The sequence below is a fragment of the Macrobrachium nipponense genome, chromosome 2 (assembly GCF_015104395.2).
Source record: "Macrobrachium nipponense isolate FS-2020 chromosome 2, ASM1510439v2, whole genome shotgun sequence".
Taxonomy (NCBI): domain Eukaryota; kingdom Metazoa; phylum Arthropoda; class Malacostraca; order Decapoda; family Palaemonidae; genus Macrobrachium; species Macrobrachium nipponense.
This window is the reverse complement of record NC_087201.1, coordinates 74,881,533-74,896,532: the sequence shown is the minus strand read 5'-3', so window position 1 is coordinate 74,896,532 and position 15,000 is coordinate 74,881,533. Positions and strand designations below refer to the sequence as shown.

Sequence of the window (15,000 nt, the reverse complement as noted above, 5' to 3'; positions counted from 1 at the left end):
GGCTGTAGTCTGCGAAGAAGGTCTTCTTTTCTCGAAGGGCGTTTAGATGCTTTGATTCAAAAATTTAACTAATAAATTGTTTAGATAGGAGCGTGACTAATAAGACTGAATGGTCCTCCCATTTTATTTTGCAGTATAAAACATTTATAGCGAACCTTCGTGAATAAAATTGTATTATAAAATACATATACATGCATTATTTCCAAACTATTTCAATTAAACTTTGTGTTGAAAACTATTCCTGAAATTCCTCAGAGACAGACCGCGATTTTTGCTCAATACTAGAAGACCTCTTGCCGCTGCTGAAGAATTTTGAGCATATTTTCAGGACGAAAATCGTCCGGCGACTCTGAACGTCCCTGAACGTTACTAGGACGTTGCGTTGGTTTGAAACCCTCTACCATAGAGGGTATTTTGCATAAATTTCTTGTGAATAAAAGTCACTTTCGAAATCCCTACCATAGTATCCAGCCCCGGAGAGAAAGTTGTGAACGTTAAGAGAGAGCTGGACCTCACCTTCGATCTGGTTGTCGTCTGGCATGGGAGGAAATTCGTTAACTCAAGTGCTCACTATGTTATATACTGTATTAATGAAATTTGCATATGTAGATGAACCTCAGGGAAAGTTTTTAATCAACCAGGTTCTCTTTTTCCCTACATCAGAAAAGATTTTTCCCCCTTTATTTTAAGGAGGCACACAGGTTGGAATATCAGAGGAAAGGAGTTTTGCCGGAAGGTGTATAGAGATTAAATCTTCGCTATTGTGGTCATTAGCCTACATATATTCAATTTTCCTTTGAAATTATGCTGCCTGTGTGTTTATATAAACAATTTAAGAAATATATATATAACTATTATATATATATTAATAGTTATATCGTATTATATTATATTGTATGTATATATATATATATATATATATATAATAATAATAAATATATTATATTAATAAGTATATATATAATATATATATATAATATAGGCGAAGATACCGCGAGGAAAATAAATAGGCAGAAATCCAAGCGCTCTCGTCAAAGTGAAGACGAAAGCGCTTGGATTTCTGCCTATCATGTTCTTGTGGCATTCGCTTGTTTAGTGAAGTCACGTGCATCTACTGTGATTTTTAAGTATATTATATATATATATATATATATATATATATATATATATATATGTATATATATAACATATATATACATATATATAATCAATTATGTGTGCGTGTATATATATATATATATATATATATATATATATATATATATATATATATATATATATATATATTATATATTATATATAATATCCCCTCTATCATTTAACTTTTGCAACATATTTCTTTCACTTTATTCTCAAATTTCTCATTCGAAATTAATATTTTGTCAGAATAAATTGCCTATAAATAATTTTCTTTGTCTATACACACATCTTGATTCTAATACTAGTTTTTGAATTACGTGGTTCTCAGTGAAAACACAACGAAATAACTCAGGTATACAAGATAATAATCTTCCTTTTTGCAATACACCATCTTCACAGAAGTGTATTTTCTTCGGAAAATAGCTCCATTTCTGCCTGTCTCTATAAGATTCATTTTCATATGAGCTCTTCCCTCTCCATTTAATTCGCGTTAGTAATACTTATTCTTCCTCTTGAAATAGATGCCCATTTATGCTCTCAATCTGCAATAAATGTCATTTTGTTTCTCTCCGTTAACCTTTCTCTAACAACGCTTTCATTTCTTTTGTCCTGTAACATTTTGTTTTATATGAAAATCTAGTGAACTTTCCACTTAGGAAATTAATTCCTTTTATAGACAATTCCCTGCAGACGGAATTAATTCATTTTATCTACAAACATACCATGCAGACTGAATTAAATCCTTTTATCCACAAATATTCCCTGAAAGACTGAGTTAATTTATTCCATCTGCAAACATTCCCTGCAGACTGAATTCATTCATTTTATCTACAAACGTTCCCAGCATACTGAATTCACTCATTCCATCTACAAACATTCCCTGTAGACTGAAATCATTCATTTTATCCACAAACATTCACTGCAGACTGAATTCATTCATTTTATCCACAAACATTCACTGCAGACTTAATTCATTCATTCTATCTACAAACATTCCCTGCAGACTGAATTAATTCATTCCATCTATAAACATTCCCAGCAGACTGAATTCATTCATTGAATCTACAAACATTCCCTGAAGACTGAATTCATTCATTCCATCCACAAACATTCCCTACTGACTGAATTTATTCATTCCATCTAAAAACATTCCCTATAGACTGAATCAATTCATTCTATCCACAAACATTCCCCACAAACTGAATTCATTTATTCCATCTACAAACATTCACTGCAAAGTTAAACAATTCATTCCATTTACAAAAATCCCCCGCAGACTGAATTATTTCATCCTATCCACAAACATTCCCTGCAGACTGAATCAATTTATTCCATTTGCAGACTGAATTAATTAATTTTATCCACAAACATTCCTTGCAGACTGTATCAATTCATTCCATCCACAAACATTCCCTGCAGACTGGATCAATTCATTCCATCCACAAACATTCCCTGCAGACTGAATCAATTCATTCCACCCACAAACATTCCCTGCAGACTGAATCAATTCATTCCACCCACAAACATTCCCTGCAGACTGTATCAATTCATTCCACCCACAAACATTCCCTGCAGACTGAATCAATTCATTCCATCCACAAATATTCCCTGCAGACTGAATCAATTCATTCCATCCACAAACATTCCCTGCAGACTGAATCAATTCATTCCACCCACAAACATTCCCTGCAGACTGAATCAATTCATTCCATCCACAAACATTCCCTGCAGACTGTATAAATTCATTCCACCCACAAACATTCCTGCAGACTGACTCAATTCATTCCACCCACAAACATGTCCAATGCAGACTTGAATCAATTCATTTCCATCCACAAAGATTCCCTGCAGACTGGAATCATTTACTTTTATCCAAAAACAAACATTCCTTGCAGGACTGTTATCAATTCTTCCATCCAACAAAACCATCCCTGCCAGGACTTAATCAATTCATTCCATCACAAACATTCCTTGCAGGACTGGTTCATTTCATTTCCATTCCATCCAAAACCAAAATTCCATTGCAGACCTGGAAGTCGATTCATTCCATCCACAAAAACATTCCCTGCAGACTGAATCAATTCATTCCATCCACAAACATTCCCTGCAGACTGAATCAATTCATTCCCACCCACAAACCATTCTCGGCAGACTGAATCCCAATTCAATTGCCACCACAAAACATTGCCCTGCAGTCAGTATCAATTCATTCCACCCACAGGACCATTAAATGGCAGACTGAATCAAATTCATTCCATCCACAATCATTCCCTGCAGGGACTGAATCAATTCATTCCATCCACAAACTTTCCCTGCAGGACTTGTATCCAATTCATTCCAACCACAAACACATTCCCGTGACAGACTGAATCAATTCATTCCACCCACAAAACATTCCCTCTGCCCAGACTGAATCAATTCATTCCAACCCAACAGACAAAATTAAATGCAGGACTGAATCAATTCATTCCATCCACAAAACATTCCCTGCAGTACTGAATCAATTCATTCCAACCCCACAAAAAACATTCCCTGTAGAACTGAATTCAATTCATTCCATCCACAAAACAACATTCCCTGGCAGACTGAATCAATTCAATTCCATCCACAAAACATTCCCTGCAGGAACTGAATCAATTCATTCCATCCACAAAATATTCCCTACAGACTGTTATCAATTCATTTCCAACCCACAAACAGTTCAACACTTGCAGACTGAATCCATTCATTCCACCTCCCCAAACAGTTCCCTGCAGACTGAATCAATTCATTCCACCCACAAACATTAAATGGCAGACTGGAAATTCAATTCATTCCATCCCCAAACAAAACATTCCCTGCCGACTGAAATCAATTTCATTCCATCCACCAAAACAATTCCCTTGCAGACTGGAATCAATTCATTTCCCCCACCCGCAAACATTCCCTGCAGACTGAATCAAATTCATTCCACCCGCAAAACATTCCCTGCAGGGACTGAGTCCAATTGTCATTGCCATGCCAGCAAATCATTCCCCTGCAAGCTGGAATCAACTCATTCCTCCATCCGCAAACATTCCCTGCAGACCTGAATCAAACTTCATTCCATCCGCAAAACATTCCCTGCCAGATCTGAATCAAACTCATTCATCTGCAAACATTCCCTGGCAGACTGAATCAACTCAATTCCCATACCCGCAAACATTCCCTGCAGACTGAATCAACTCAATTCCATCCGCAAACATTCCCTGCAGACTGAATCAACTCATTCCATCCCAAAACAAAAATTCCCTGCAGACTGCAGACTGAATTCCAATTCATTCCATCCGCAAACATTCCCTGCCAGAACTGAATCAACTCATTGCCATCCGCAAAACGATTTCCCTGCAAGACTGAATCAATTCATTCCATCCGCAAAACATTCCCTGCAGACTGAATCAACTCATTCCATCCCAAACAAAATTCCTGAATTACCCTGAATCAATTCATTCCTCCGCAAATATTCCCCTGCCAAAACACTGGGAATCAATTCCATTCCACCCACAGACAAAATTAAATTCCCGCCAGACGAATCAATTCATTTTCCATTCCACCCAAACATTCCCTGCAGACTGAAATTTCAAATTTCATTCCACCCACAAACATTCCCTGCAGACTGAACTCAATTCATTCCTCATCCCACAAAAACATTCCCTGCAGACTGAAATCAATTCATTCCATTCCCACCCAAACAAACATTTCCTCTGCAGACTGAAATCAATTCATTCCATCCCACAAAACATTCCCTGCAGGTCTGTAAATCAATTCATTCCAAACCCACAAACATTCCCTCGCAGACTGAATTTTCCCCCCAACAATTCATTCCATTCCACAAAACATTATCCCTGCAGACTGAATCAACTCATTCATCTGCAAACATTCCCTGCAGACTGAATCAACTTCATTCCATCCCGCAAACCCCCCATTCCCTGCAGACTTGTATCAATTCATTCAATTCCCACAAACATTCCATGCAGACTGAATCAATTCATTCCATCCACAATATTCCCTTCAGACTGAATCAATTCATTCCACCACAAACATTCCCTGCAGACTGAATCAATTCATTCCACCCACAAACATTCCCTGCAGTACTGAATCTATTCATTCCACCCACAAACATTCCCTGCAGACTGAATCAATTCATTCCATCCACAAACATTCCCTGCAGACTGAATCAATTAATTCCATCCACAAATATTCCCTACAGACTGTATCAATTCATTCCACCCACAAACATTCCCTGCAGACTGAATCATTTCATTCCACTCACAAACATTCCCTGCAGACTGAATCAATTCATTCCACCCACAAACATTCCCTGCAGACTGAATCAATTCATTCCATCCACAAACATTCCCTGCAGACTGAATCAATTCATTCCATCCACAAACATTCCCTGCAGACTGAATCAATTCATTCCACCCGCAAACATTCCCTGCAGACTGAATCAATTCATTCCACCCACAAACATTCCCTGCAGACTGAGTCAATTCATTCCATCCGCAAACATTCCCTGCAGACTGAATCAACTCATTCCATCCGCAAACATTCCCTGCAGACTGAATCAACTCATTCCATCTATAAACATTCCCTGCAGACTGAATCAACTCATTCCATCTGCAAACATTCCCTGCAGACTGAATCAACTCATTCCATCCGCAAACATTCCCTGCAGACTGAATCAACTCATTCCATCCGCAAACATTCCCTGCAGACTGAATCAACTCATTCCATCCGCAAACATTCCCTGCAGACTGAATCAACTCATTCCATCCGCAAACATTCCCTGCAGAGTGAATCAACTCATTCCATCCACAAACATTCCCTGCAGACTGCAGACTGAATCAATTCATTCCATCCGCAAACATTCCCTGCAGACTGAATCAACTCATTCCATCCGCAAACATTCCCTACTGACTGAATCAATTCATTCCATCCGCAAACATTCCCTGCAGACTGAATCAACTCATTCCATCCGCAAACATTCCCTGCAGACTGAATCAATTCATTCCATCCGCAAATATTCCCTGCAGACTGAATCAATTCATTCCATCCACAAACATTAAATGCAGACTGAATCAATTCATTCCATCCACAAACATTCCCTGCAGACTGAATCAATTCATTCCACCCACAAATATTCCCTGCAGACTGAATCAATTCATTCCATCCACAAATATTCAAGATGAATCAATTCCTTCCACCACAAAGTATTCCCTGCAGACTGAATCAATTCCTTCCATCCCACAAATATTCCCTGCAGACTGAATCAATTCATTCCATCCACAAATATTCCCTGCAGACTGAATCAATTCCTTCCATCCACAAATATTCCCTGCAGACTGAATCAATTCATTCCAACAAACACCCTGCCGACTGAATCAATTCATTCCATCCACAAACATTCCCTGCAGACTGAATCAATTCATTCCATCCACAAACATTCCCTGCAGACTGAATCAATTCATTCCATCCACAAACATTCCCTGCAGACTGAATCAATTCATTCCACCCACAAACTTCTCAGACTGAAATCATTTATTCCATCCACAAACTTCCCCTCAAAGACTGAATCAATTCATTCCATCCACAAACATTCCCTGCAGACTGAATCAATTCATTCCATCCACAAACATTCCCTGCAGATTGAAGCAGTAATTCCAACCACCCAAACTTCCCTGAATCAATTCATTCCACCCACCATCCCATCCCTGCAGACTGAATCAATTCCTTCCATCCACAAATATTCCCTGCAGACTGAATCAATCATTCCAACCCACCAAATTATTCCCTGCAGACTGATCAATTCTTCCATCCACAAATATTTCCCTGGCAGACTGAATCAAATTCATTCCCCCCACCCAAACAAAATCCCTGCCAGGACTGAATCAATTAATTCCTCCCACAAAATTCCCCTGCAGACTGAATCTTAAATTCATTCCCAATCCACAAACATTCCTGCAGACTGAATCAGGTTAATTCATTCCCATCACATTCCCTTCAGAAACTGAATCAATTCATTCCTCCACAAAACATTCCCTGCCAGACTGAATTTCAATTCATTCCACCCCAAACAAATTCCCTTCAGACTGGAATCAATCATTCCACCCACAAAATTCCCTGCAGACTGAATCTCATTCCACCCACAAACATTCCCTGCAGGGGACTAAATCAATCATTCCATCCCACAAACATTCCCTGCAAGACTGAATCAATTCATTCCATTCCAAAAACCAAAATTCCCGCAGATTGAATCAGTTAATTCCATCCACAAACATTCCCTTGCAGACAATCAATTCCATTCCATCACAAACATTCCCTGCAGACTGAATCAATTCATTCCACCCACAAACATTTCCCTGCAGACTGAATCAAATTAATTCCAATCCACAAAACTATTTTACCTGCAGACGAATCAATTCATTCCACCCACAAACCTTCCCTGCAGACTGAAATCAATTCATTCCACCCTACAAACATTCCTGCGACTAAATCCCAATTCATTCCCCCCCCCCAAATTCCCAACCAAAAAAACAAAACATTTTCTTCCTCTGCAGGACTGAATCAATTCATTCATCCACCAACATCCCTGCAAGTTGAATCAAGTTAATTCCACCACAAACCTTCCCTGCAATACAAATCAATTTCCCATTCCTCCCACAAACATTCCCTGCAAGACTGCTCTTCAATTTCACCCACAACATTCCTGCAACTTGCATTCCAATTCCATTCCAAATCCCCAAACAATTCCCTGCAGACCATGAATCAATTCATTCACATCCACAAACATTTCCTGCGAACTGAATCATTCCTTCCATCCAACAAAACATTCCTGCAGACTGAAGCAATTCCTTCCTCCAACAAACATTCCCTGCAGCCTGAAGTAAATTCAATTCCATTCCAACAACATTCCTGCAGGCTAAAACTGAATCATCCTTCAATCACAACATTCCCTGCTGACTGAATCAATTCATTCCATCCACAAACATTCCCTGTAGACTGAATGACCCCAACCGTGTATGCACCTCAGACTCCTCCAGCTTTGTTTCCCAACCCAAGCCAATTTTCCACACATCTTGTGTCTTCTTGTTATTCTCATTTCTTTCTTATCAAACCCACTGAGGTTGATTACATATTTCGCCACAATCTGAATCCCGTCTCCTGCCTTTGCGCGCGCGCCTCGTGCGTTTGTCTGTGCATAGTTATCCTCACGTCATAAATGGAACGTAGAGAAACATGTTCGATAATAAGGATTACCAAACAATATATTTGATCAGAATATCTTTATCAGAATTTTAGTGAGAAGAGCATGAAACAAGAGAATAATTTCCTATCAAGATCTGAAAATTCTTATTAGCATAAAAATTAGACTGTATTATACTGAAAACCTTTGTTTTTGTCCAAGTTATAAATTATCATCAACTAATGATTTAAAACGTAGCAGGAAAGTATCGATAAACGACTAGAAATAAAACTGAAAATACGAAGTGGGAAAAACCTCTTTCGAAAATTGAAACAGAAAATATGATTATGATTTGCATTGAATGATTGTATTATATGTTATGAACAGCATTACTGTCAGACCTCTTTTACGCTTCCGGAAATTCCACTATGCGTAAAACAAGAGAAATTCATTGCCAATTATTAACATAATAAAGAAATAGAAACTTTACCCTGTTATAAGTATGATGTACTCCCTTTTTCTCATACATATTTTAACTAAATAAAAAATCTAACTAAAAATGTTAATTGTTTGCATATCTATCTATCTATCTATCTATCTATCTATCTATCTATCTACCTTCCTATATATATATTATATATTATATATATTATATATATATATATATATATATATATATATATAATATATATATATATATACAATATATATATATATATATATATATATATATATATATATACTATATATATATATCTATATATATAGATCAATATTATAACTAAACACACACACACACACACACAACTACTGTATCACGGATATTACATAAAGGAAAGGAATCCTACAAAATTATTCTGGACTCACTAAATGAATATATGCACCAAACTCGAATTCTAGAGTTTAAGTACAACTAATACATTTCTAGGTAATCTAGTAATAAATAATTTATATAGGTCGTAAATGTTAGCATAAATATTGTTTTAAGATTCCAATGACTATTATCGCTGATGGATAGCGTGACGAGAATATTCTTCGTCGCATCGAATTTTACAAGAGGCACAGACGTTCTCCTTTGAAGAGCTCATTATAAATATTTTTTGCTTAATTTCCCTGCACAAAAGAGGTTAATTTTCAGTCGACTTCCTTGAGGCCACATTAACAGGAAGAAAAAGATCAGAGAAGAAGAAGGTTTATCCTCATCTACGCAGGATTGAAAGGATGCGTCGGAGAAGAAGTGCTTTGGAAGTTAGAGTAAACAAGGAATTTTACAACGGTTCTGTTATGCCTCTTTCATTCCCACTAATAACATCTTGTGTTGGCTAAAGACGCGCATATAAAACCTACGCGCTCGGTGGAGAGGAGGCTCTTTAGAATGAAAGAAACCTAAGGAACGCCTCTCTCTCTCTCTCTCTCCTCTCTCTCTCTCTCTCTCTCTCTCTCTTTGTGTGTGTCTGTGTGTGTGTGTGAAGGGCTGTGAATAAGATGCTGGGAGGGGCCCAGTAGCTCTTTGCTGTAGTTCTTGATCGCATTGTTACTTGTATCCATCAGTTTTCTACAGTAATATACCTCCACATTCATATTTTAAGAGAATACTAATTATTGCTCATCTTCCCTGGAAATAGAACCATATCTGAAGTGTAACCATTTTCTTCCACAGGTCTTCTCCGGCTGCAGGAGCTGTACCAGTCTTTACGCCCAGAGCGAGAAGCCTTTGATATCAGAGTGGTGCAAAGAGTAGCGTCCGCTAAGGAAGCGTTGGATTTTCTCAGCAATCTCGAAAATACAAACAGGTGAGGAAAAAGGGAAAGATGGAATCGACGAGTGGTGGGCGAATTTTAATTCCTTCCCCTTACTGAGGTTATTAGTTATGAGTAATTATGTTACAGTGAAGGAAACGTTCTGAATGGGAGATAATCTTCTTCTCATTCAGCGCCTTGATTTGCTGTAAGGCTTGATGCCCTAATGAGAGAGAGAGAAGTAACGAGTCTCGTAGAGTTATATGTCTTTTCTTGGAAATAATTAATTGTTCATTTGCTAATCTTTGGAGAGTAGCTTTTTGGGCTTAGATGATTTATTTTTTATTTTAAAAGAAAGACTGTCTTTCTTGTTTTCTTTTGGAAGATGCTTAAAGAAAATATTAGCTTTTGGGGAAATATGGACAGCTTGCTGGTCGAGTTAAGATCGAGGTAAAAAAAAAAAAAAAAAAAAAAAAAAAATACTGAGTCTGGAGAGGAAAGTGTCGTCTGAGCCGTAGGGAAGGGATTGAGATGATAGATAAATTATTCACCAGGATTGGCTCTCCTTTGCCGAGTTTAAAATCATAATGACACTTTTGTCCCCAGTTAAAAGAGACATCAGTGTGGTCTTGTGTTGTAGGAAATGTTTAATCGTAATGATATAATGTTATAATCTTTAAAGGCAGCTTGTAAAACATTAGAACTTCCAGATAGCAGGCGCGTTATCTTCTAAAGTTTAATTACTATTTCAAAACTTTGAAATTTAGGTCACCTGGCAATGCACACAATTCATGATTTTAAACCATGTAATGTATGAAGAAAGCATTTTATCTTTTTGTATTTTTTATCATTTAAACACACTTAATCTGTTCTCATGTTAGAGATATCGTCAAAAGAATCACTTTAAATCTGATAGTCATGATACGAGTCATATACTATATCATTATGTACTGTAATAACGAATATAATGCTTTTATTCTAAAATATTGTCAACGTTTAGAAACGCATTGCTCTAAAATACAGTTGAAACTCAGACTTGTATATCTATAAAAAATACATATATTTAACTTCTTGTTGAAATAGTGTTTATGTCTCTTTGAAACGGCCAAGTTTAATGAAAATTAGTACTACTAAATGTACAGAGCTAAATCTCAGTGAAGGCACACATTTGATACATCTGTCAATTTGGATTACGGCTAGAAAGAGGTTGGGCAAAAAAAAAAAAAAAAAAAAAAAAATGCAGGTATAAAGCCCGGCATATGAGTATACTGATGTTCATATTTAAGCATATTGCAAACATTTCTTTAAATAATTGAAATCTATAGTATCTTTGATTATGATGTTGTAGCCTTATATCACTTGCATAAACAGAGAAGTATCTTCATAAAGTTTCAGTTTTAAATTAGACTGTATTTTCTTTTCTTTTCGTTCTTCCTACTATAGTTTTTGTTTCATATTCTAAGCATTTGCATATTTTCCACGTATCAGAGGAGGTCAGATTAATATTATATGACCTGATTTTCGATCATACAAGGGTTCTACCAGTACAATGAAACGGGTAAGATAAAATTAACATATGTGTATTTAAGTTAACTTTCGATTTTACGATTTTATAAGAACCATGCAACGAGAAAAGGCAGTAGCAATAAAATGAAATCCTTCCATAACCTACGTAAAAATGATTTTTTTTCTTACGTTCGGCAGATGGTCGCACAAGTACGTGGTTCTTGATTGCAGCACTCAGATGGCGAAGGAACTCATCATTGGGCACGTCCGTGACGTTCATATGGGTCGACGGAACTACCATTACCTCCTCTCCGGTTTGGTTGGTTTCATGTTTTGATTTGTCCCTGTAACGGTGAAAGAATGGGGGTGGGGAGGGGGGGGGGGGTCACCTAAAACTACTCAGTAAGATTGGTACTAATAATCCACAGAAAATTTTATTACAGATATTTCTACGAACATTACAGTGAACGCATATTTACAGTGGCACACAACATAAACATACATACAGACGTACACGCTAAAACACACACACATACACACACACACACACACACACACACACACATATATATATATATATATATATATATATATATATATATATATATATATATATATATGGGTTCGCGCCCGGGTCCAGGCAAGTCTATTATCGAGAAAAAAATTCCCCTTCTGTTAAGCATATGAAAATATATTAATTCAGAGGTAGAGCGAATTAGATATTAATGGACATTGTAGATCGATATATGTATATGAATCACGGAAATGTGATATGACTTATATATATATATATATATATATATATATATATATATATATATATATATATATATACATATTTTATATATATATATATACTTAATCTATTGGTCATATCTCGATATCAACACAGTTTTTAGGTTAGCTGTAAATCCGGACGGGAAATAGATGAAGACAATCTTTCATTTAGTAGTGAGCATTAATTATTATATAGAGTGTTGGTTGATTTGTGCAATGGTGATAAAACGAGTGGCTGGATGTTTGTCTGGCTATTATCTGTTTACAGCAAAAATGGAAATAGAGAATAGTTTCAACTGGAGGTGCCAAGGTTATGTTCGGATATCAGTGCATTTAGTTCAGAAAGAAGTATGAGACACATGGGAAGAGAAGACTGATGAAAATTAGATATAGTGAAAGGCACTAATGTATGAGGAGTTTATGATAATAACGCAAAACCCTAGGCTGGATTTATAAGGATAATAAGAAAACTGTTGCATGACCAGAGACCAACCATCACAAGTTAAAAAATGAGCAAGGTTTCGGCGCAATCGAATTTTCTGTACAGCGTATAATCAAGGCCACCGAAAATAGATCTATCTTTCGGTGTTTTCGGTATAAGGTTGTATGAGCCGCAGCCCATAAAACTTTAACCACGGCCAGGTGGTGGCCTCTCCTATATCATTGCCAGACGCATGATTACGGTTAAATTTAACCTGAAATAGTTAATCTAAGAAAGTATTATAGGGAATGTGTTATAATAGATGAATATTCAAGCAGAGAGAAAGTTAATTAGTAACTTTTACGTAACACGAAAATATACATAATACTACTAAAGACCCCTGTATTGACCAAGTTTTATTTTGAATTCAAGAGAGATCACTTTCAGTGAATTTTGGAAGGATAGAAGGGGGTTATTTTAAACTCCAGAATGATATGGGAAAACATAAAGGCCTCAGGACTCGCTTAGTGTGCAAGTAGGATTTTATTATCATTGTGAAAGTGGTATTCAGTGTCTGGTGCATCAGTTTTATTTTAAGCAAACTTAAGTCCCTTTATTCAAAATTGCTTTGACCCAGGTTTGGTTGAAGTTAATCCGTCATAAACACATACATACATACAGAGACGACGGACAAACTTTGTTGAGAGAACCTTACTTAAGCTTTCAGTTCAGGTGACCTAAAAATGGATACAACCAATAAAAGCATTAGATTTTTGGCGGCGTTAAGTTTTTTTTATCTTGGAATATTACAAGATTAAGAACGTTAATCTTGCTTTGTTGGAGATCCTCTAAGTGATCTGGGTCTGATCAGAGATTACAATCCGGATGCTTTAAAGGCTTCCAAAAAATACGAGATTATTTCTTAAAGGATTGCGTCATTATCATTAGTAGGCTTTACAAAAATTTTGTTTTTACCTGTCTTCTCAGCTAATGCAAGGCTAATTGAAAAATCATTGTCATTGCAGATTTGTGCGACTTTGGGAATGGTCTAAAACACTGTGATCATGATGTCAATTTCAGATCATGGCAAAAGAAAAAAAAAGATGCAAACAAATAGCGAAATCAGACAAGAATTTATTCATACATCGTTTAAAAGCCCTTATGAATTAATAACACGGATGCTGTTGACAGAACATACAGGAGGCAATAACTTATTCAGAAGGGTATTTTCAATGTATACAGTTATTAGGAATTCCCAATTGATTGGTTTCATGACTTTGTCCAAACAAAGAACAATAAACAAAGAATAATTATAAATAAAAACCATGTTTACCCTGAAAAGAGAAAACTGAGGGGAAATGTGTTATTCTTATCTTAAAGAAATAGGTAACATTGCAATTAGTAGATTAGGGCTTATGATTAAACGTGATATCGTCACCGGAAGAACACATTGATGAGCAAGCCTTACAAGGAAAGTACTTGCTAACTGTTTTGCTATTTAAAATCATTGATATCTCGCAGTAGCCACAAAAAAGACGACGATTAGGGTCGAACCAAAAGAAGCTGGAAATAGAAAAGTGATAGATTTCTCTGAAGTATCAAAGTCATTCCAGGAACGATGAAAGCAGATGACTGTATAAAATGTCATCAGCAAGTCTAATAATTCACTGAACATTTTTACCTTTTTTTTTGTGTTGACTTTCACTTAGTAGTAAAAAGTCTATGAATACTTTCTCTCAATAGTGATAAGTAATGTTTACTTTCTCTCAGTAATGAAAAGGCTTAATATAATTTTATTTTTTTGAAATGAGAGGTATTTGAAATGATTAGCAACTAAACTCACAACTTGATGGTGCATACTTTCAGGCACAAGCCCTTCAAGAAGTAAGTAGCTGAACGAATTAACCTCTCTAGCTCAAAGGAAAGGTCAGACTAAAGAATTGGATCTAACGCCAATGTAATCAATAGCTACTACTAATGAGGATAGTTATTTAACAGTCGATTTCTGCCACTTTTTGTCATATCCTTGTTCTATTTATTTTGACTTCAGAACTGCTATAGATGGAATATGTGCGACACGTGAAAATAAAAGTGTATTTCAGGTACTCAGAGAACAATTTTCAAGGTAGTTTTAAAATCAAGTTACAGTAAATATATTTAGATAATTTGCTTATAGAATATAAAGGTTAAATCGCTCAGTAAACTTTTATCAT

The 15,000-nt window shown here is 36.3% G+C and overlaps 1 protein-coding gene across 5 annotated transcripts in view; it reads left to right on the top strand.

Moving 5' to 3' along the window:
- LOC135220669 (glutamate receptor 1-like) overlaps positions 1-15,000 on the top strand; it is a 713,951-nt gene that overhangs the window by 614,773 nt on the left and 84,178 nt on the right. For all 5 annotated transcript variants that reach the window (XM_064258041.1, XM_064258039.1, XM_064258037.1 and 2 more), the window contains exons 6-7: positions 10,005-10,137; positions 11,788-11,908. In XM_064258041.1, coding sequence (XP_064114111.1) covers positions 10,005-10,137; positions 11,788-11,908 — 254 coding nt within the window. The remainder of the gene's footprint in view (positions 1-10,004; positions 10,138-11,787; positions 11,909-15,000) is intronic.